The 24,250-nt window shown below is 44.9% G+C and overlaps 1 protein-coding gene across 1 annotated transcript; it reads left to right on the top strand.

Annotated features, from left to right (window-relative positions):
- Positions 1-969: 969 nt before the first annotated feature.
- Positions 970-18,613, top strand: PRDM7 (PR/SET domain 7). The gene is made up of 11 exons (XM_045440128.1): positions 970-2,417; positions 3,193-3,316; positions 3,635-3,742; positions 9,328-9,377; positions 12,082-12,238; positions 12,874-12,975; positions 13,190-13,461; positions 13,886-13,953; positions 15,142-15,335; positions 17,244-17,650; positions 18,608-18,613. The coding sequence occupies exons 1-11, from the start codon at positions 2,292-2,294 to the stop codon at positions 18,611-18,613; spliced, it is 1,614 nt and encodes a 537-aa protein (XP_045296084.1). The 5' UTR covers positions 970-2,291.
- Positions 18,614-24,250: the final 5,637 nt, after the last annotated feature.

The raw sequence follows: 24,250 nt of genomic DNA, 5'->3' as shown, positions 1-24,250 counted from the left end.
GACGCGGGGCTCAAACTCAGGGACCGCGAGATTGTGACCTGGCTGAAGTCGGACGCTTAACCGACTGCGCCACCCAGGCGCCCCCCGAGTTGTTTTCTTTTTTAAAAAAATTTTTTTTTTCAACGTTTATTTATTTTTGGGACAGAGAGAGACAGAGCATGAACGGGGGAGGGGCAGAGAGAGAGGGAGACACAGAATCGGAAACAGGCTCCAGGCTCTGAGCCATCAGCCCAGAGCCCGACGCGGGGCTCGAACTCACGGACCGCGAGATCGTGACCTGGCTGAAGTCGGACGCTTAACCGACTGCGCCACCCAGGCGCCCCCCGAGTTGTTTTCTAATATACTTACTATTCCATTTGTTGGGTTTAAATCTTTGAGCCATAGAGATTTTATTTGGTGTCTCTACACACCGTCTCACCAGACAATACTTAATTACAAAGTTGTCCCCTGAATGTAATACGATATTCACTATATACTAACGGGTCATACAGCTCTCGCTAAAAGTGGATTTTACAAGGACGGGGACAGATGGGCCTAGGAGACCCTTCCAGAGCCTGATAAAAGTCTGGTAGAGCAAAGAATCTTTTCAGAACACAGGATGCCTATGTCCACCCTAAAGCCCTGCCGTCAGCTCAACGCTCCAAACTCAGCCTGCGCTGCAGGACGCCCTGCCAAGTCTCCGGCCCCCCTCCGGGTCGTGGAGGGGGGGGGGGGGGGGGCGGGCACGTAAGGGAAGTGATGAAAACTACCAGAATGCCCGGGGCGGGGGGGGGGGGGGGGGGGGGAGGGGCGGGGGGGAGCCTTCTTGAGAGACACGCGCTGGACTCAGAGCAGCCAATCCCCGCGGGGTGGGGCGGGAGCATCCACAGGGGTGGCGTTCGGCCAATGACTGACACACACGGCTCGCCCTACGCTCCGCCCCATCAGACCCCTCCTGACCGCCAATTGGAGGGACCGCTTCGATTGCAGCGCTGATTGGTGGCTCCTGCCTGACAGGGCGGTATAAGCGGGTATCTCGCCCTCCGCGGTGTCTTGACTCTCACCCGGCACACAGCGCTCCGGCGCTCAGGAGCGGGCGGCAGATCCGGGTGGGCAACGAGAGAGGCCGGGTAGACTGACGAAAACACCGAGGACTTTGCCGTGCCGTGTGAAACCCTTGTAAACCCTGATCCTGAGCCCTTCAAAGCCCGCCTGGGAGACCCCAGATCCCCTCACCCTGAAAGGCCCCAAATCCCCTCAGCCTCAAGGGACACCAAATCCCGCCGCCTTCAGGGAACCCAAATCCGCTAACTTCGTGGAACTTCACGTCTCCTCAGCATTGGACCCCAAAGCAGCTCAGCTGCAGAAACTTCATATCGCGTCACCCGGAGAAACGCTAACCCCCCCCCAATTCTTAGACCCCCAAATATCCTCAGCCCGAGGAGCCTGAGATGTAACACCCACAGAGAGAACAAATTTCCCCAATGTCAGAGACCCTGAACAGCCCCTGCCTGTGAACTCTTCAATCCTTTCAGCTTCAAAGACCCCAAATAACCTCAATGTCAGGAAACCTAAAGCCCATTAATGAGAGAGTCCAAATCTCCTCAGAATATGACTTAACATTTCCTCAGTCTCAAAGATCCCAAATCCTCTCAACCTGAGCATTCTAAGTCTCTTCAGCCAGAAAGACCCAAATCTTGTCCTGAGAGACTGCCAATATCATCAGCCTGAGGAACCCTAAGTGTCCTCATCTTGAGGCCCCAAATCCCCTTGACTCAAGAAACCCCAATTCCCTCAGCCTGTGAGAGACCAAATCTCCTCACCCTGAGACATCTCTGTCCCTTAGAGACTGAGCCTGTTCATACCAGATTTTTCCAGAATCCCCAGGTGCACATCCCAAGAAGCGCTTCTGTGAGAAATATTCGCTTACTCTCCCGGAACTGGCCGGCACTCAGGGGCCTCCAGGCCTCCTTGGTACTCCTCTGGCCTTGCACCTCACGACTCTAACCAAACGCCCACAGCCACATCCCTTTGCGACCTTCCCTCATATGGGCCGAGCTGCAGTAGAATAAAAGAAACAAAATCTGGCTCACGTTAGATTGGCCTGTCATTGCCAGTAGAGGTTCTCCATCCCATCACTACCCGCAGGTTTCCCCTGCATCTTCTAATCCTCCCTGGGCTGCCCACATCTTTTCTGGATACCCCACCCAGATGGAGAAAACAGACCTGGCCCTGCGCAGTGGTCTGCGCTGTCACCCCCTGTCAGCACCTTCTCCTTCCACAGGTGCCTTGGCCTTAGGACAAAGAGACTCATGGAGCCATTGCCAGCCTCAGAGTCAGAGCGGGGCCAGCCTGGAGGTCCCGGCACCACGAGCCCCCTCAGATTCCCGGAGCAGTCCACTGAGAGAAGCTCCAGGAAAGCAAGATGGAAGCCCACGGTGAGAGGTGTGGGAGAAGCTGGTCTCCAGACTTCTTGGAGAGGATGAAGAGAGGGGCCTGGTGACCAGGAGCTGGTCCTTGGAGGACCACAGGCTCCTGGCCTACACCAGTGAATGTACACAGGATAAAGGGCACTCACTCCTTCACAGGACGTGGGTGGGGGAGGAAGTTACACGGGATAGTAGCATCAGCAATTTCCCTTTGCCAAGAGAGAGCTAGTAAAATGCTTAGTGTTTGTTCAATTGATCAGGACACCATCAAGAAGGACAGAAACGCTTGGGCGCCTGGGTGGCGCAGTCGGTTAAGCGTCCGACTTCAGCCAGGTCACGATCTCGCGGTCCGGGAGTTCGAGCCCCGCGTCGGGCTCTGGGCTGATGGCTCAGAGCCTGGAGCCTGTTTCCGATTCTGTGTCTCCCTCTCTCTCTGCCCCTCCCCCGTTCATGCTCTGTCTCTCTCTGTCCCAAAAATAAATAAACGTTCGAGCCCCGCGTCGGGCTCTGGGCTGATGGCTCAGAGCCTGGAGCCTGTTTCCGATTCTGTGTCTCCCTCTCTCTCTGCCCCTCCCCCGTTCATGCTCTGTCTCTCTCTGTCCCAAAAATAAATAAACGTCGGAAAAAAAAAATTTTAAAAGAAGGACAGAAACGCTTTAGCCTCGTTTAACAGAGAGCAGCCAGGAAGCAGAGTACACACTACATACAAGGTGGAGGAGAAGGCCCGGCTCTAAGTTCTGACTTGCATTAGTAAGTCACTGATGGGATCTCTTATTTTCTCTAGGCCAAAGATGCTTTCAAAGACATTTCCATATACTTCTCCAAGGAAGAATGGACAGAGATGGGAGACTGGGAGAAAATCCGATACAGGAATGTGAAAAGGAACTATGAAGCGCTGATGACTATAGGTAACCAGAAGTGCTGGGTGCTGAGGAGCCTGGGAAACATGAATCAGGCCTTCAGTCCCTATATTAGTTTGCCTCTCGGGTGGCTCTGTCTGATCACAGTTCCCTTCTGTGTGAAGACAAATCTGGAATGAAATTTTGTTCTCTTCTATCAGTGTAGGGCTTGCACCGGCAATGCACAGCTCATCTCTTGCCTTGTTCTAGACTCCCCCAGCCCATACAACTGAGTTGCACTGACTAGGAGATGTGCTCCATTGCTACCGTGCTTTGTTCCTCCTTCTAGATCTTCCCTCTTAGGACAAGGATTTTGCTTCTTTCCAGGTCTCAGAGCCCCTCGACCAGCTTTCATGTGTCACCGCAGGCAGGCCATCAAACCCCAAGTAGATGACACTGAGGATTCCGATGAAGAATGGACGCCAAGGCAGCAAGGTGAGGGGCCAGGAAGATTTAGAGGTTTTCTCCTGGAACCCAAAGTTTAGGTCTCAGCTGCATCTCAGGAGTTAAAAAAGGAAACTCCTTCCTCAGAAACATAAATATAAATAGATGCAAAACAGCATATCACACAGTAAGAGGGTATTCATATAAAATTTTAAAATGTGGATGATAATAATTATATTATTTATAAATACATTAAGAGTGGTAAATGTATCAAAATCTGAACATGAAAAAGAAATGCCAAATTCAGAATAGTTATCATAAGAGAAGAAGGAATGGGTGGCAGGTGGCTTTGCTGTGTCTTGGTTAGTTTTTTATTTGCTTTTATTTTTGTTTTTGAATTTTAAAATAGAAATTAAAAGATATAAAGATAAAGATTAAAAGATATAAAGTTGTGGCAGAATGTTGAGATAAGGCTGAATGGTGGTGGATGTATAGGTTTTCCAATATAATTCTCCATACCTTTCTGTATGTTTAAGATTTATCATTTGTTTTTTTTTTTTTTTTAAAGACTGTTTTTGCTAAACATTGCTAGTTAATGAAAGGGAAGATAAAGAAACCTTAATTAGACTGTAAGTCCACCAGAGAGCTTTCTAAAAGTAATCGCAGTTATTCTCATTATCCAATTATTGGATTAAATGTCTTAAAAAGAGAAAATGATGAACATATTATGTAAAGATACAGTTTTTAGGTATATTTAATCACACACATGATCTTCTTACCCCAAAATGAACCAGACTCTTTGTCATAACTCTGCAAGAGGGTTTGAGGTAACTAGTCTCCCTGATCTTTCCCACATATCACTCGCCAGAGACAGCATCAGGCAAACAACATGAAGTGTGATCGCTACAAAATAGAACTGAGAAACTCACTTCCTCTTTTGCTGTTCAAACAAAAGAGTTTGGAAGAAGGGTTGATCTCCCTAAACTGGAGAAAGCAACCTGGGTTAGGTCTATGATTCTATCTACGGATTTCAGAGATTTGAAAACCCAGCGTGTGGTTGTCCACAAAGGTTTGACATGAAAAGAGTCTTCATATACCCCATGGTTTACCATACATCTACACAGCTCTATCTACCCTCAGCTAAAATTCCCACCCCAATTTTCTTTATTGTGGTTACAAAATATAATAACATAGATTTACCCTCTTAACAATGTTTAAGTATACAGCACAGTATTATTAGCTACATGCACATTATTGAACAACAGATTTTTAGATCTTTTTCATCTTGTATGACTGAAACTCTATACCCATGAACAACAACTTTCCATTTCCTCCCCTCCCCTTCCCCCGACAGGCCCTGGAAACAACCGTTCTATTTTCCATATCCATGAAATAGATAACTCATATATGTGGAATCATGCAGTATTTGTCTTTTGTGATATGTTTATATCAATTAGCATAATGTCCTCAAAGTCCATCCATGATGTAACATATGACAAGACATCCTTCATTTGTAAGGCTGAATAATATTCCCGTGTGTGTGTGTGCGTGTGTGTGTGTGTGTGTGTGTGTGTAATTTCCTTTATCCATTTATTTGTCGATGCACATTTAGGTTGCTTCCACATCTTAGCTATTATGAATAATGCTGCAATGACCTTGAATGTACAAATATTTATTCAAGATCCTGTTTCCAATTTTTATACACATACCCAGAAATTTGACTTCTAAATCATATGACAATTCTTTTTAATTTATTGAGCATCCTCCATGCTGTTTTTCATAATGCCTGCAACATTTCACATTCCCACAAATAGTGTGTAAGGGTTCCAATTTCTCCACATCCTTGCCAACACTTGTTATTGTCTGGTGTTTTTGTTTTTTTTTTTTCATAGTGATTATACTAATGGGTATGAGATAATATCTCATTGCAGTTCTAATTTGCATTTCCCTGAGGATTAGTGACAATGGACCATCTTTTCTTTTTTTTTTTAATTTTTTAAGTTTATTCATTTTGAGAGACAGAGAGAGTGCGCACAAGCCGGGGAGAGGCAGAGAGAGAGGGAGGGAGGGAGAGAATCCCAAGCAGGCTCAGAGCCTCAGCACAGAGCCCAAAGTGGGACTCAAACCAACAAACCACGAGATCATGACCTGAGCCGAAATCAAGAGTTGGACACTCAACCAAATGAGCCACCCAGGCTCCCCTGGAACATCTTTTCATGTGCATTTTAGCCATTTGTATATATCTTCTTTGGAAAAAAATGTCTTTTCAAGTCCTTTTGTCATTGTATTAAAACCTCAGGCTGCCATAATAAAGTACCATAGACTAGGTGGCATGAACCACAGAAATTTGTTTTCTCACAGTTCTAGAGGCTGGAAGTCTGAGATCAGGATGCCATCATAGTCCAGTTCTATTCTTGCCTTGTAGGCAACCTCCATCTTACTGTGTGCTAGCATGACCTCTCATTTATATGTGCATACTCTTGGAGAAAGAGAGAGATTTCTCTTCTTAAGGGCACTAATCCAATCATGAGGAGCATACTCTCATGACCTTATCTAACTCTAATTACCTTCCAAAGACCCCATCTCCAAATACAATCACATTGGAGGTTAGGGTTTCACATAGGGACCTTTTGGAGAGACATAATTCTTTTCGTAGCACCCAATTTTTAATAAGGTTACTTGGTTTTTTACTATTGAGTTTCAGCAGTTCTTTGTGTAGTCTGGATATTAACCCCTTATCAAATGTATATTTTACAATTATTTTTTCCCATTGCCTTTTAAAAAACTTTTGTTATTCTTTATTTTTATTTATTTTTGAGAGAGAGACAGCGAGACAGAGTGTGAGAGGGGAAGGAACAGAGAGAGAGAGAGAGAGAGAGAGAGAATCTGAAGTGGGATCCAGGCTCTGAGCTGTCAGCACAGAGCCCAACACGGGGCTTGAATTCATGAAATGTGAGATCATAACCTGAGCTGAAGTTGGACGCTTAACCGACTGAGCCACCCAGATGCCCCTCCCATTGCCTTTTCACTCTGTTGACTGTGTCCTTTGCTGCACAGAAGTTTTTTAGGTTTAGTATGGTCCGATTTGTCTATTTCTGCTTTTGTTGCTTGTGCTTTTGGTTTCATATACAAGAAATTGTTGCCCATTCAATGTCATGAGGCTTTTCCCCTTGTTTTCTTCTAAGAGCTTTATAATTTCTGGTCATACATTTAGGTCTACGGTCCTTTCAGAGTTGGTTTTTGTATATGATGTAAGATGAAGATCCATCTTCATTCCCTTTTTTAAGTTTTTATTTTAATTCCAGTTAGTTAACATATAGTGTTATTATATTAGTTTCAGGTGTACAATACAGTAAACTACCACTTTCATACAGCACCTTGTGCTCACCATAAGTGCACTCCTTAATCTCCAGCACCCATTTAACCCATTCCCCCACTTACCTCCCCTCAGGTAACCATCAGTGTGCTATCTATAGTTAAGAATTTGTTTCTCGGTTTGCCTTTTTTTTTCCCCTTTGCTCATTTGTTTTGTTTCTTCCACACATGAATGAAATATACGGTATTTGTCTTTCTCTGACTTATTTTGCTTAGCATAATACTCTCTAGCTCCCATCCACGTCATTGCAAATGTTAAGATTTCATCTTTTTTTTATGGCTAATATTCCATTGTGCCTGTGTGTGTGTGTGTGTGTGTGTGTGTGTGTGTGTATTTGTATATATATGTATATCAAATAAAGAATGCCAAGACTACATCATGGGGAAAGGACAATATTTCAACAAATGGTGTTGGGAAAATAGAATATCCATATGCAAAAGAATGAAAATGTCTTGAAAAAGAAAAACAAAGCTGGAGGCATCACATTTCTGGACTTCAAGTTATATGTCAAAGCTGTAGTGATTCAAACAGTATGGTACTGGTACGAAAGACATATAGATCAATGAAACAGAATAGAAAACCCAGAAACGGGGGCACCTGGGTGGTTCAGTCAGTTAAGCGTCTGATTTCGTCTCAGGTCATGATCTCACAGTTCATGGGTTCAAGCCCCACATTGGGCTTTTCACTGACAGTGCAGAGCCTGCTTGGGATCCTCTGTCTCCCCTCTCTCTATCTGCCCCTACCCCATTCACACTGTTTCTTTCAAAATAAATATACTTAAAAAAAAAAAAAAGACTCCCAATCCATGAATATGGGATGTGCTTCTATTTACTTGTGCCTTCTTTCATTTCTTTCAGCAATGTTTTGTAGTTTTCAGTGTTCAAATGTTATACATCCTTAGGTTTGCTCCTAATTATTTCATTCCTTTGGTGCTATTATAAATAAGACTGTTTTCTTAATTTCCTTTTTGGATTGTTCATTGTTAGTGCATACAAATGCAACTAATTTTTTAGTGTTAATTTTGTATCCTGCAACTTTGCTGAATTTGTTAGTTCTGACAGATATTGTGTGGAATCTTTAGGACTTTCTACATATAAGACCCATGTCATGTGTGAACAACCATAATTTTACTTCTTGCTTTCCAAATTAGATGCACTTTATTTACTTACTCGCTTACATACTTACTTATTATTTTTCTCCAATGCCCTGGCTAGGACTTCGAGTACTATGTTGAAGAGAAGTAGTGAAGTGGGCATCCTTGCCTTAGTCTTGATCTTAGAGAAAAAGCTTTCAGTTTTAAACTGCAGAGTATGATGTTGGAGATAGACTTTTCATATATGGCCATTATTAGAGTGAGGTAATTTTTTTCTATTCACAGCTTATTGAGATTTTTTTGTCATAGAAGGTCAGTATATATATATATAGTTATATATAGTTATATATAGTTATATATATATATATAGTTATATATAGTTATATATATATATATATATAGTTATATATATATATATAGTTATATATAGTTATATATAGTTTTATATATAGTTATATATAGTTATATATAGTTATATATAGTTTTATATATAGTTATATATATATGTATATATATATAGTTATATATAGTTATATATAGTTATATATAGTTTTATATATAGTTATATATATAGTTATATATAGTTATATATAGTTATATATAGTTATATATAGTTTTATATATAGTTATATATATAGTTATATATATAGTTATATAGTAGTTATATATATATATAACTATATGTAATAGATAAGTTATGAACATAGGATGAAGCTTAAATGAGGTTTTGTCTATTTTTTTTTTTTAATTTTTTTTTTCAACGTTTATTCATTTTTGGGACAGAGAGAGACAGAGCATGAACGGGGGAGGGGCAGAGAGAGAGGGAGACACAGAATCGGAAACAGGCTCCAGGCTCTGAGCCATCAGCCCAGAGCCTGATGCGGGGCTCGAACTCACGGACCGCGAGATCGTGACCTGGCTGAAGTCGGACGCCTAACCGACTGCGCCACCCAGGCGCCCCAATTTTTTTTAACATTTTCAGAAAATTAGTTCATGTCAACAGTAGCAGCATAGACTTTGATAATATTTCAAAAACCACTTTCCAATCACCTTTTGGTAGTCCTTGTACTTGCCACTCCTTAGTCAAGAGTTCTGTGTCTCTAGTGAGAGTCTCTGGAGCTTAGAAACATTTGCCAACCAAAACACTGATTTCTCATCACTTTATAGTCAAACCTTCTTGGGTGGCATCCAGAGTGGATCAGAATAAACAACACAAGGTGAGTATTTCCCAGATCCTGATGACAAGAAAATCTTTCTCATGGATTTAAACACAGGTAAGAGTAGAAGAATTCAGAGTATCCTAGAAACTGCTGCCTTCCTTTACTGATCTCTTTAGCACAATATCCGAGATCATCATCGCTGTAATAGTTAACAAGAGCAGCAACAGTATTAGCTATCACTTGTTTTATTTTCACTGTACTTCAGACTTTATTTTAAGCATTTACACAAATAAACTCACTCAAACCTTACAACAACCCTATGGGGGGGGGGGGTACTATAAATATCACCATTTATAGGTGAGATTGAGACAAAGACATGTTTGCTTATATACCTGACATCACAGTGCTAGTGGTAGTGCAGTCTAATCTCAAGCTCCTTTTCTAAACCACTTAAAAGCTCATTAAGACTTTCATAGTTTTATAAAATTTACATTATTCATTTGGTTCATTTCGACTCAGTTCTTTTCTAGTATGAAGTGAGAGATGAGCTAAGACCCCCTAAGTAAGAGAAGCTTACAAATAATATCAGCAATTTGTACACTCGATCGTCCCAGATGAAAGAGATAGCATCCCCGCCATCAGAGCCTCCCATTCGATTTATTTGTTAATTTATTTATTTAGAGAGCAGAGAGGGGCAGAGGGAGAGAGAATCTTTTTTTTTTTTTTTTAACGCTTTATTTATTTTTGAGACAGGGAGAGACAGAGCATGAACGGGAGAGGGTCAGAGAGAGAGGGAGACACAGAATCCGAAACAGGCTCCGGGCTTTGAGCTGTCAACACAGAGCCCGACGTGGGGCTCGAACTCACGGACAGTGAGATCGTGACCTGAGCCAAAGTCGGATGCCCAACTGACTGAGCCACCCAGGCGCCCTAGAGGGAGAGAGAATCTTAAGCAGGATCCACTTCCAGCATGGAGCCTGTCTTGGGGCTCAGTCTCACAACCCTGAGATCATGACCTGAGCTGAAATCAAGATACGGATGCTTAAACAACTGAGTCACCCAGGCCCCCCCCCCTTTTTTAATGTTTATTTATTTATTTTGAGAGACAGAGAGAGAGAGAGAGAGAGAGAGAGAGAGAGAAGAGACTCTCAAGCAGGCTCCACACCCAGCACAGAGCCCACCACAGGGCTCAATCCCAGGACTGCAAGATCATGACCTTGAGCCAAAATCAAGAGTCGGTCGCTCAACTGACTGAGCCACCCAGACGCCCCCAGAGCCTCCCATTCTAATAAGAGGAAGCATCTGAAGCCCTGAGTACCTTCAGGTTTGATGACTGAGAAACAACATATAAAATGACTTAAAGACTTCATATACGTTACATAATATTGTTTAGAAACTCACCTATCTGTGGAGCACCTGGGTGACTCACTCAGTTAAGCGTCAGACTCTCGATTTCATGGTTCGTGAAATCTCATCACTGTCAGTGCAGAGCCTGCTTGAAATTCTCTCTCCCTCCTCTCTCTCTGCCCCTTCCCTGCTCCCTCTCTCCCTCTCTCCCTCTCTCAAAAATAAATAAACTTAAGAAGAAAAAAAGAAACTTACTTAACTGGAACTGATTTAAAATGTTCATACTTGTAGGAAGAAGCAACAGCTCCTTCCTCTGAGCTCTCATTAGGCAACTCTCATGTTCAGAATCGTTTGTGTAGCCTGCTTCTGCCCTGCAGGCTCTTTCTTCTCAGAAGTCCCAGGCCCCACAGGGCCCCTGAATGTTTTCTGAACAAGTAATTCCACGTTTACAGATTACATTAGAAATAAAAGGGTCAAAGAATGCTGAAAATAAGATCTGTGATTTAGATTTTGAATATGGAGACAATTGAGAACCCTCTCAATTGACAGCAGAACTGTAATCTCACATTCATACTGTATCAAATAGCTCATGAGACAATTTGATGATCATTATAATATTTCCTGTTTACTATAACATTAAGAAGTAGCATGTATACAGGGCACCTGGATGGCTCAGTTGAAAGAGCATGGGACTTTTGGTCTCAGGGTCATGAGTTCAAGCCCCAGGTGGGATGTAAAGATTACTTAAATAAATAAAACTTTTTTAAAAATTAGCACGTATACCATTTTATGGATCAGGAAAACTGAAGAGAGCTAGCTGCCGGTACAACCTCATTCAAACAGAATTGACAGGAACCAGCTAATTTAATTCCAAATATTCTTTCCTGGATATGGCAAGCGACAAATTTAGCATCCTTTTTTTTTTTTTCCCCAGTGTTTAGATACATTTCCTCCAACGCTTTCTTTATCATCTTCCCCCTCTCTCTGCTCTGTCACCTCATTTTCCAGACGTGTGCAGTCCCCTCCACTTGTCTACATTTCCTCCTCCATTAAATGTCCACTAGTTTATAGATGATCCCCGCTTTTTATCTACAAGTCCTCACCACTTTCTTTCACAGACCTTCTTGATTCTCCAGCCAGTTTTCCCGAGTGTTCTCCCTGCCTCCTTCTCGCTTTTATGCAGAAATTTGAGAAAATTTAAAGAGAAAGAGTCTCAAGCCATGGGTTATAGTTTTGAATTCAATATCCACATCTTCCCTTTCTTTTCCCTCTAGTATTCGGAATCCCCAGGTATTTCCAAGTGTTGTTGAAGTATTAACCAAAGCAATTCATGTGAAAACACATCATAAGCCTTACAGGACTCAAAAAAAAAAAAATGCCTGTTGTCTTTTAATATGTGACTCTCACATTGAAGGGAACCCACAGAGTGCCATTAAGTAAGGAATCTAGTTTGAAGGAATTCTCAGAAACAGCAAAGTTGCTGAACACAAGTGGCTCAGAGCAGGGCCAGAAACCAGTGTCCCTTCCTGGAGAAGCAAGTGCCTGTGGACATCACTCTAGACGAAAATTGGGTAAGAGAAAGAATACTATAGGAACTTTGGTCCCTCTAAGTCCTCCAGAAAGCTTGATGAATACAACCTAGGTATGTGGAGTGGACTTTGGCTAGGCCTAGGTTAAAGCTAGACTGACCCGAGACCTGCAGTTACCGTCGAGGTCTTGGATAAATCTTATAAATTCTCTGAGCTCCTGAATGCTAATCTGTAAACTGAAGATAAGAATGCGTAGCTCATATACTGTTTGAAAGCATTAAACATTAAAGAATTGGCACATGCAAGTTGTCCAATAAATCCCTCAGTGATAATAAAGACCATACTTTCTTGGTGTTGAATGCCCAGGCTCTCGCTCGATGCCTAACATGTAATGTGCCCTCCACAAATATTTTCTGAATGAAGAAATGCATGAATGAACCATTTTCTAAGAGGAAATATTGTAAAGTAAGCCTGATAATGGGAAGAAACTAACACTGAATTAGCCATCTACAGTCAGTATGGAGTCTTACTCTCTGAAGTAAGAGTTTGGACAGTGGGGAGAGAGTATATAGAAGGATAAGTAATAATTTATTAGAGGAGATTTTGCATTTTCTGACAAAACGGGACTAACACTCCAGACCCCACCAACCTCCCTCATGTACTCTTTTCCAACTCAGAGCTCAGGAGAAAGGAGATTGGAGTGAAGATGTATAGTCTACGAGAAAGAAAGGGCTTTGCATACCAAGAGGTCAGCGAGCCCCAGGATGATGACTACCTCTGTAAGTGACCATCTTGGCCCACTCTCAGAGAAAGCTGTTCTCTCCTGGTACAATAACTTCATTATGTCATAGGGACTCCAAATCATTCTCCTCCCCTAGTAACCAGGAGTATAGGATAGAGGCTAAATGATGTGTGTTGGGCTAATTCTGAAGCTACTTAAGTGCAGGAACATGCACTAACCCTTTTCCTAACCCCTGTTGCTCTCACTTCCAGATTGTGAGAAGTGTCAGAATTTCTTCATTGACAGTTGTGCTGTTCATGGGCCCCCTACATTCGTAAAGGACAATGCAGTGGGCAAGGGGCATCCCAACCGCTCAGCCCTCACTCTGCCCCCTGGTCTGAGAATCAGACCATCGAGCATCCCTGAGGCTGGGCTTGGAGTATGGAATGAAGCATCGGATCTGCCACTCGGTACACACTTTGGCCCCTATGAGGGCCAGATCACCGAAGACGAAGAGGCAGCCAACAGTGGATACTCCTGGCTGGTGAGAATCATCTACCTCTTCCCCTGTCCTCTGGTTTCCCACATCTCTGCCGTGAATTGGTAGGATATCACCTTCTACGTGGATGAGAATAACATGGTTAGTTCTGTGTACTGAGTGGACTTTGCATGAACCTGGTGTTCCTACTTAAAGATCAGGGGGTAAGAGGGAGCATAGTGGTACAGACACAAACAGGAAGCTCCTCCCTTGCGGGACCTGAGCTCTGAGTTGACAAAGCGACCCAGCTGTGTAGACAACGACTAAGGAGTACATCATGTGGTCACACTGGGGACTGATTCCATACAGGCTGAAAGACCACTGACCACAGGAGAGTAAAATAATCCCTCTATTACCTCCCCACCCCTCACACACCAAAAAACAAAAAAACAAAAAACAAAAAACTTTAATTTCTCTTTCTCAAACTCAGATCACCAAAGGGAGAAACTGCTACGAGTATGTGGATGGAAAGGATAACTCTTGGGCCAACTGGATGAGGTAAGGCCAATAGAGTTCAGAGCTCCAGAGAGGACATTCGCCTCTCACAAACCTACATCCCTTTCCTTCTCATCATGTCTCCCTCAATGGTCTCCCTCAATCCTCTGTTCCTCTTTTTTCTCCATGTAATGCTCTTTTATTTCAAGAGAAATGAATGGGGGAAAGGAGATAAGAATATAGTATATGTCCTCAAAATATGCTAGACAAAATTTGGACACTGGCAAAAACGTGAGGAGCCTAGATTCATCAGGAACACTGGACTCACACTTCAATTTATCTGATCAATGTTTATAAGCATTTACTATGTTCCAGTTTAGACAATGGAGTTCGTGAGTTAAACATATTATACAACCCATGTTTTATGGAAGACATATTGCAGACAGACAATAGACAATTGAGTTTAAGAATATTTAACTATCATTTCCCTGTTTTTCAAGAGGTATACGGTGGAGAGATAGCTTCAAACAAGGGACCTTTAATATGTGAGGGCAGTAGCTCTTCCTCGTCTCCGTTCTAATAGAACTGGGTTCTGAAGCCTGTATAAGAATGGGCTACAGTATGGCCACAGGCCTCTGTGCTTCATGACCCAGCCCCTTTCCTTGAGGGGCTCTCATTTTATCAGGAAATGCAGTATGTAAATAAAATATTGCTTTTCTGTGTCATTTTACTAAGACAAAGGAAGCTCCAGGTCTCTATGGGAACTCAGGGGAGGCAAGTGAATGGTACCTCAGACATAGTGTAGGGAGATTGAAGAAAGCCTTCTGAAAGGAAGATAGCCGCACTTGGGCTGAGTGTGGAATGGTGTGTGTCGATCTAGAAGCAGAGTCCATGGTCAAGCATCAAGTTCTGTGGTATAAAACAGAACTTAATTTAGAGTTTAGAGAAACAAAAGGTCACTGGGTTTTTGTGACCAATCAAGGTGGCAGTAAGTCTGGAATTGGGATTTAGAAAATGGTTAATCAAGCAAGGGGGAAAACATTAAAGGCAGGCTGTGGCCAGTAAGCAGAACTTAGAGATGGGAATCCATATGATGTTGTGAGGGAGACTTAAGCATGAACAGAAGGTTCCTGAGGAGTTGGGGAGTGGACAGCATCACAGCATAGAGGCCTTGAGCATCGGGGCAGATCTGACACATAATGGGAATTTATCTCCTATGGTTCTTTTTCCCTTTCCCTGCCTCAACCCCAGGTATGTGAACTGTGCCAGGGACGATGAGGAGCAGAACCTGGTGGCCTTTCAGTATCACAGGCAGATCTTCTACCGAACCTGCCGGGTCATCAGGCCAGGCTGTGAACTGCTAGTCTGGTACGGGGACGAGTACGGCCAGGAGCTGGGCATCAAGTGGGGAAGCAAGTGGAAGAGTGAGCTCTCAACAGGGAAAGGTGGGCACCACTGCTCTTCAAAACAGAAAGAAAAGAAAGAATTCTCCGTGGCAGTTTCCATGTCCAGCTCTCGAGTAGAGTAAAATCCTGTCTAAAATCAGTACGATTGCAATTCAGATGCTTCAGAAATAAGCATTCGTTTCATATGCATTGGCCTCTTAGAAATAATTTTTAAGTTTTTCATTTTTGTTATGATTTTTTAAATACCTCGTGCATAAAATGTGTAACAGAACATAGTGATAAAAGACTTAGAGGCCAAAAAATTAAATTTTCAAGCACCTACCAGCTCCCTCACTAAGTCAGTTTCTTCTGCCCTTTTAGCTCTTTCTTCTTAATTTGCTCAGTATTTCTAAATGACATGTGTATGTTGGTGTGCATTCACTCATAATTTAGTTAGCTGTCATGTGAGTTCCTACTCTGTTCCAGACAGCCTTCCAGGAACTGGAGGTGGAACAAGCTTGTCAGAATCACTGCTCTTGAGCACCTGATAAGTGAATGAGTAAGGGAAACACACGTACAGATGCATGTGTGTGCATAACATCACACAGCAAGTGGTGCTTTGAAAATAAAACTAGTCCTGGGAAAGTGCCTGGGGACCAGTGTGAGGAGAGGATGGGATGGGGCAGAGCTTGGACAGGGAAGGGCTCTCTCTGCACATGCGCAAACACCCAGGGGTAAAGGATTCCAGGAAGAGGGGGCCTGCTAGGAGAGAGGCCCTGAGGCACAAGAGAGGTGGGGCATGTGTGGTATGTGGCTGAGAACCCATAGATACGTAGACGCCCTAGAGCCTGTGGTCCACGCTGAGACACTGGGGTGTTTCCTGACTGAGACAGAACAATTGTGCAATTTTCGACTGGAGAGTGGCATGTTCTCTATTTTAAGATGATGTTTTGGTTAATTTTGGAGAGAGACTGCAGTGGGTAATCCCCTCCAAGATCACTTCATCTCTAAGTGAGAGAGGGTGGTGGGTTGGCAGAAGATGAATGGTGGTTGGGAGTGTGATATATATATACCCATACTTGGTCGAGGAAATATTTTGAAAGGACTTCCCATTGTATTTGAGATGAGCTAAGACCGAATGAAATATAGTAAGAAGGATATATTTTCATGTTATGATTTGTAGAAAACTGAAAGAGAAGCAGTTTATAACCTAGTTGGAGCGGCAGGAACCAGAGTCCTTTAGTCCAGGAGACTGCACTGCTCTGTCTCGTCCAATCCAAATCCCACTTTCAGATAGAGATCCAGACACATATTGGTTGTCAATTAAATATGTCTTTTTAATGTTTCTATTTATTTCTGAGACAGAGAGACACAGAGCGTGAGCAGGGGAGGGGCCGAGAGAGGGGGAGACACAGAATCCAAAGCAGGCTCCAGGCTCCAAGCTGTCAGCACAGAGCCCGACATGGGGCTCAAACTCACAAACGGTGAAATCATGACCTAAGCCGAAGTCGGTCGTTCAACCCACTGAGCCACCCAGGTGCCCCTAAATATGTTTTTTTTAATGGGGAGACTCAAGTTCATATTTACTGCCACATTCTAAGTCATCAAAAGGGCTGTTGCCTCTCAATAGAATAAAATCACTGTAGACACTGTCACAGAGTCACATGACTTAGAAGGTGTTTGTATGTGGAGAAAGGTCATTGTAGTTCCATTCCCATAAGGAGGGAAGCTTCCTCTGATGCTGCTTGAAGGTACCTAGTCTGGGCAATACATAAAAAAGACCCTTGAAATGGGCTTTCTGGATTTACTCAATGTAGTAAGTGAAAATGGAATGGAAAAATAAAGGAAAACTTGGTGGAAGACAGATCTTGCATTGTCAACACAATAAAAATGAGTAGTGGGGCAGGCCTTACCAGGAGACAAAGCATACAACGCAACATCTACCTGACCAAAAATTTCCTCTTTCAGCAGAACCACAGCCAGACATCCATCGATGTCCCTCCTGCTCGCTGGCCTTCTCCAGTCAGAAATTCCTCAGCCAACATGTGGAATGCAAACACTCTTCTCAGAGCCTCCCACAAATATCTGCAAGAAAACATTTCCAACCAGAGAATCCCTGCCCAGGTGATCAGAATCAGCAGCAGCAGCAACATTCTGATCCACACAGCTGGAATGACAAAGCAAAATGTCAAGAGGTCAAAGAAAGGTCCAGACCTTTGCTTAAAAGTATAAAGCAGAGGAGAATTTCAAGGGCATTTTCCACCCCATGCAAAGGACAAATGGGGAGTTCTAGAGTGTGTGAGGGAATGGTGGAAGAAGGGCCCAGCACGGGCCAGAATTTGAATTCAGAGGATACAGGAAAATTATTCATGGGGGTAGGAATGTCAAGAATTGTAAGAATCAAAAATGGAGGCTGTGAGCAAGGGTTCAATGACAGATCACATTTCAGCAGACACCAACGAACATACAAAGAGGAAAAGCCCTCTGTTTGCAATGAGTTTAGAAGAGACTTCAGTCATAAGTCAGCTCTTATTACACACCAGAGGACACACACAGGGGAGAAGCCCTATGTTTGCAGGGAGTGCGGGCGAGGCTTTACATGGAGGTCAAATCTCTTCAGACACCAGAGGACACACACAGGGGAGAAGCCCTATGTTTGCAGGGAGTGCGGGCGAGGCTTTACACGGAGGTCAAATCTCTTCAGACACCAGAGGACACACACAGGGGAGAAGCCCTATGTTTGCAGGGAGTGCGGGCGAGGCTTTACACAGAGGTCACATCTCTTCACACACCAGAGGACACACACAGGGGAGAAGCCCTATGTTTGCAGGGAGTGCGGGCGAGGCTTTACACAGAGGTCACATCTCTTCACACACCAGAGGACACACACAGGGGAGAAGCCCTATGTTTGCAGGGAGTGCGGGCGAGGCTTTACACGGAGGTCACATCTCTTCACACACCAGAGGACACACACAGGGGAGAAGCCCTATGTTTGCAGGGAGTGCGGGCGAGGCTTTACACAGAGGTCAAGTCTCTTCACACACCAGAGGACACACACAGGGGAGAAGCCCTATGTTTGCAGGGAGTGCGGGCGAGGCTTTACACGGAGGTCAAGTCTCTTCACACACCAGAGGACACACACAGGGGAGAAGCCCTATGTTTGCAGGGAGTGCGGGCGAGGCTTTACAGATAGGTCAAATCTCTTCAGACACCAGAGGACACACACAGGGGAGAAGCCCTATGTTTGCAGGAAGGATGGACAAGGCTTTACCAATAAATTGCATCTCAGCTACCAGAGAACAAATGTAGCTACCACACACTCCATACCCCAGCTCTGAGGGAGGTTCAGAAGCAGCCTACTGACCCCTTACACTCCCCAAGAATATAATGAGAGCAGGTATAACAGGTTAAACAAACCCTCTACTTTCAGGGCAAGAGATGAGGTATACAAACAGGGGAAGGTTCCTTGAGTGTTTCTGGGGATGTTGACGCCAATCCCCTCTATGGTTTTTTGGCCTCCTGTTCTAATAAATTTTGTGTGCATTCAAATCCAAACTCCACATCATGTACCTCTTCCCCCCTTATCACTGAAAGCAGAAGGGTCCAGGAGGGCCAGAGAACTCATGCTCTTGGCCCAGGTCTCCACAGGAACTTAACCCCTGGAAAGGTATAAGTCAGGAGTGAATCTAGTTAGACCAGTAGAGAATTTCTGGGCCAGGGAGAGAAATTTAAGATTTGAGACAGACTCATCAGGGAAGGGAATGCCCTAGTCTCCTGGGAAGCATGGTGTTTTCCCCTAATAGACGCCTGTCCTTTGCTGCCACCCTCCTCCCTTGGCTTCTCACGGCTCCTCTCTTGGTGTCCCTCCTCCCTTGTAGCCTCAGAGGTGAACACCGGGTGGGGGGAGGGACACGCGCGTGTGTATGTAGACATACCTATGTGTATGTACATCCATGTGCCTGGCTCAGTCTGGGGCGCCTCCTCCCTCTCACTCTCTCCTTGCTGGCATCAGGTGCACAGCACATGAATTCCCTATCAGCCCACAGTGGGTTTGATTCTCAGATCTGCCCTCACCAGTTGTGTGACATAGAGCAAGATACTCAACCTCTCTGTGCCTGTTTTATAAGCTGGAGAATGGGAATGGTGACCCCAGCCCTTGGTTTGATGTTCAAAGCTGAGTAAGCATAGGCAGAATCTGGTACAGAGATGCCAAGAATACAAGTCCCTCCTTCTTTGTTACTCTCTCTCTTGCACAACTTTCAATGCCCATGTCTTCAAGGGCTTTAGCGCTGCACAAGGAAGATAAAAAGAGTAGGGAGGGTAGGGGGCGGGGAGCCAGATTCATAAATTGGACAGACACCGGTGCTTTCTCTGAACAGACTCCGCTACCCTGAGAAAGAGCTGTGAGGTCAGGGATGCAAAGTGGGTGGGTCCATCTCCCTCCAGGCCACTGCCCTTCCCACTGAGCCTGAGCAGCTCTGAACCCCCCTCAACACAGGCAGGCAGTACTGACAATAACCTGTAAAACCAGACGCCCACCCAGCCCTTCCTGAGAAGAGACTGTGGGGTCAGCACCTGCAGGAACTGGACGTACAGTAAGTGAGTCTCTGATCTCACTCACTGGCCCATCTGCATACAATGTTCACAGAGCCCATGGCTCGGCAACTTCTACAGTACACTTACCTTGTGCCCGGGCCCCATACGGTTTAATGCACAGCTGCGGTCATCTGAAATTCTTAACTATTTTATGTTTAGACTTCCGCATGGTAAGTGAAGTCTGAAAGGACAGTGGAGCGTGCTGTGAGCAGGGCAGACATGCACAAGTGAACGGCCACCCATTCGCATGTAAGATCCACCTGCCCCAGGAGCACACAATGGGTGGAAGTGGCAAGACTGCGAGTGAACATGAAGTAAGCATGTTACATGCACCACTGGGTAAGTGGGGATGTTGACATCTTTTCTTAGAACCAGAACTGACTTCCGATACAAAGAGGAGGCAACGGTGTTCTAGGGAGCACAATGAACGAGAGCCACTATCACATCCCTCCTGCAGGAGTTAGCTTCCTGCTTCTGAGGAAATTATGCATCTCAGTCCAGTTCCTACTAGGATGGCTTCATGGAGGCTAAATCCCAAGTCCCACACTTTACAGGAGATACCAAAAGGAGTATGGGCCATCCAGGGGGCACCCAAACCCCATGACTTCCAACAGTGATCCTTCTGTCCCTCTCCCTGTGCCTGGCTTGTCAACATTCTCTACATAAACTATGTGGATTTCAATAATAAATATTCATTATGATTTTCTCTAGTCCCTTATGCTTTTGTAAGGGAAGGTGAGTATTTGTGGCTTTCTTTCCCTATAGGAAGAGGGGACAATTCTCTTCCCTGTAAAGCCTCATGCTGAGAAAGCAGCCCAACCCTCAATGTTCTGTGACTTTAGCCTGAGCCATTGCAGAAGGGGCAGAGTTAGGAATAATGCTGGCAGAGGAGCTCACAATATAGGGGGAGGAGAAGCCCCAAGCTGCCAGGTGATTCCTGCCTCCATTTCCCACCGGAACTGACCTGAAACTCTTCTGGGAAGCTGATCACTTCAAGATGAGGACAGGTCTGTTCCTTCTTCCTCCCCTTCAGCAAAACCTCATTGCCAGTGTGGCCACCAGCCTGCAAGATGGCCCCCCAAAATCTGCCTCTCATTACCACACCTTTGTGCACTCCCACCTTCACAGAACAGGGTTGACCTGTGCTGGGAAAATTACGGCGTATGACGCCCAAAGTGGCTTCAGCCTTGCTCTCACTATTTCACAAGGTCCCAGATCACCTCGTGCAATGAAGCTAAGTGTTAATTTCCCCCTCCTGCCCAACCGCCAGCTGCCGGCGGCCATCATCCTCATTTTGACCAGGAGGCTCAGAGGTATGACTGCTAACTGACATCCACTGGATTCCAAGTCTCTGTTCCCTGGTAGACAGCTGAGAAGCCCTGAGCTGAGGCCACTGTCCTGTTCCTGTGACACCTGGTGGGCCTCTGCACCTGCTGGCTTCCCAGCACCTCCCCCTGACACTGTGATTGCCATGGACGCGTAGGTCAATAGTCCTTGGGCCACAGGATGTCAGCAGCTGAGGCAACAGAACGGTGTGGCCAGCGGCCTCTGGCCCACACCACTCTGTGACCACAGCACGTACCACAGCTATGGCCGGCCCCACCTGCTTTCTGTTCTGCTTGTCTGCCATCCAGGTAGGGACATTACCGGCTTCTTTGGGAACAATAGCTGGGCAGGTGAGGGCTTCACTCACCAGGACAGTTGACAAAGAACCCAGAACCGCAGAACACTCTCCACATCTGGGGTGAGGACAAGCCTAACCAGAAGCCAAGCAACACAGGAGAGTAAGCTTATCTGAAACTTACTAAATTTGTCTTTGATTCTCAGACTCCACTCCATCTGGCCCCAGTCCTATTACCCAGCCAGTATCTGAAACAAGACCTATCACTGTGGAGTAATGTCACCCACAGATGCTGTCCTCAAAGATTATTAAACTGCTTAAAATTTACTAAAGACAGTTTTTTAAGATACTTTTTTATAAGAGGCTACTATTAATCTCATCACCCAGAGAAAAATCCTGTAACATTTTGATACATGCACTTTAAGATCTTATTTTGCAGGGCGCCTGGGTGGCGCAGTCGGTGAAGCGTCCGACTTCAGCCAGGTCACGATCTCGCGGTCCGTGAGTTCGAGCCCCGCGTCGGGCTCTGGGCTGATGGCTCAGAGCCTGGAGCCTGTTTCCGATTCTGTGTCTCCCTCTCTCTCTGCCCCTCCCCCGTTCATGCTCTGTCTCTCTCTGTCCCAAAAAATAAATAAATAAACGTTGAAAAAAAAAAAAAGATCTTATTTTGCAAGCTCTCATACTTAAAAAAAAAAAAAACTTAATGTTTGTTTATTTTTTGAGAGAGAGAGACAGAGTGCAAGCAGGGGAGGGGCAGAGAGAGAAAGGGAGACAGGGAATCCTAAGCAGGCTCCAGGCTCAGAACTGCCAGCACAGAGCCTGATGCAAGGCCCGAACTCACGGAACCTCGAGATCATGACTCAAGCCAAAGTCGGGCGCTTAACCAACTGAGCCACCCGGGTGCCCTGCTCTCATACTGCACAGCAACAGCTTGGTTGTTTTTTTCTGATAATATGCAGTGGCTATGATTTTTAAAGTGAAGAAAGCACAGGGATGCCTAGCTGGCTCAATCAGTAGTAAATGTGACTCTTGAGTCCTGAGTTTGGCCCCACTTTGGGTGTGGAGATTACTTAAAAATAAAATCTTTAGGGGCGCCTGGGTGGCGCAGTCGGTTAAGCATCTGACTTCAGCCCAGGTCGTGATCTCGCGGTTCACAAGTTTGAGCCCCGCGTCGGGCTCTGTGCTGACGGCTCAGAGCCTGGAGCCTGCTTCAGATTCTGTGTCTCCCTCTCTCTCTGCCCCTCCCGCACTCACACTCTCTCCCTCTCTCTCAAAAATAAATAAACCAAAAAAAATTAAAGATAAAATAAAATCTTTAAAAATAATGGGGCACCTGAGTAGCTCAGTTGGTTGAGCATCCAACTTCAGCTCAGGTCATGGATCTTGCAGTTCCTGAGTCTGAGCCCCACATGGAGCTCGGGCTCGCTCCTGTCAGCACACAACCTGCTTCGGATCCTCTGTCCCCGCTTTCTCTCTGCCCCTCCCCTGCCTCTCTCTCACACACACAAATAAACATTAAAAAATAAGTAAATACGGGGCGCCTGGGTGGCTCAGTCGGTTAAGCGTCCGACTTCCACCCAGGTCATGATCTCGCAGTTTGTGGGTCCGAGCCCTGCATCAGACTCTGTGCTGACAGCTCGGAGCCTGGAGTCTGCTTCGGATTCTAGGTCTCCCTCTCTCTCTCTGCCTCTCCCCTGTGCATGCTCTGTCTTTCTCTCTCTAAAAAATAAATAAAGATTTTTAAAAAAAAAATAAGTAAATAAAATAAAATAAAATAAAATAAATAAAAGTTAAGAAAATACTGAAAATAAAAACCACCCAGTAAATAATTTCATTTTTCAGAGGGAATATCAATGAATACAGCAAGTTACAGCTTTTCTGTTCATCGAACAAAAATAACTGCACGCACGCTTGGATATTTGCACGTTTTTCTTTTCCAAACCCTCCAGAGCCCCTATCTTACTTTCTTTATCTTACTCTATCTAACTTTCCCACCTGCCTCTTTCCCTTCACAAAATATCCTGAACACCTTCCTTGCAGTTTTCACTGTTATGTCATGTCGGGGATTGGGCTGTGGTTGAACCAACACCCTGTCAGTGGACATGAAAGGTGTTTCCAGAAAGAGTTTGTATACCAGAGTTTAGCCTAGTTTTGGTATAGACTAAAACATGCACTGTATTCAGTCCTCAAGAAAGTTCTCTGATCTCATGGGTTTAGGAAAAATATGTTCACTCCACCTAACCCCTCCCATGATGTCTCAGAGCACCCCTCTCAGCCTTCCTGTCCACAGGACGGTGTTGGGAAAGCCTGGAGACCATGGTGGAGGTGGAAGCCATTGTTTTCTGGGAAGAAACAAGACAATGAGTAGTGACACCCAGGCTGGACCACCGGCATTGTCCCGAAGACTGTCCCCTGTGTTCTGAACCTGCTTCATCAATGGCTTTGCAGCTTCTTGCCCAATGGATGCCTTTTAGTGAGGGGTCTCCCAAGATGCCTCAGAAGCTGGGGTTGGTGGGGAAAGATCTACGCGGCGACAAGACCCTCCAGCGGGTCAGTGGGGTGTTTACAAGAGCCGGCTTCATTGAACGGTTAAGCCTGTGCTATGGTCCCTCACCTCCTGTCCTTTTAGGGTACTCTCTCTGGACACCAGATGGAGGTGCTGATGTTCCCTCATGCCCACTACGGTCTCAGAAGGCAGAAGAGAGACTGGGTTATCCCTCCCATCTCCATCAGAGAGAATGAAAAAGGCCCATTCCCA

This window comes from Leopardus geoffroyi, chromosome E2, assembly GCF_018350155.1.
Source record: "Leopardus geoffroyi isolate Oge1 chromosome E2, O.geoffroyi_Oge1_pat1.0, whole genome shotgun sequence".
NCBI lineage: Eukaryota > Metazoa > Chordata > Mammalia > Carnivora > Felidae > Leopardus > Leopardus geoffroyi.
The sequence above is the reverse complement of the archived record's forward strand: the minus strand, read 5'-3'. Positions and strand labels throughout refer to the sequence as shown.

Bases quoted from the DNA above. Each gene is read 5' to 3' on its own strand.
- PRDM7 (XM_045440128.1), top strand. From the start codon at position 2,292: ATGGAGCCATTGCCAGCCTCAGAGTCAGAGCGGGGCCAGCCTGGAGGT. The intron at 2,418-3,192 runs GTGAGAGGTGTG...TATTTTCTCTAG, and splicing joins AAGCAAGATGGAAGCCCACG to GCCAAAGATGCTTTCAAAGA. The intron at 9,378-12,081 runs GTGAGTATTTCC...CTCACATTGAAG, and splicing joins ATCAGAATAAACAACACAAG to GGAACCCACAGAGTGCCATT.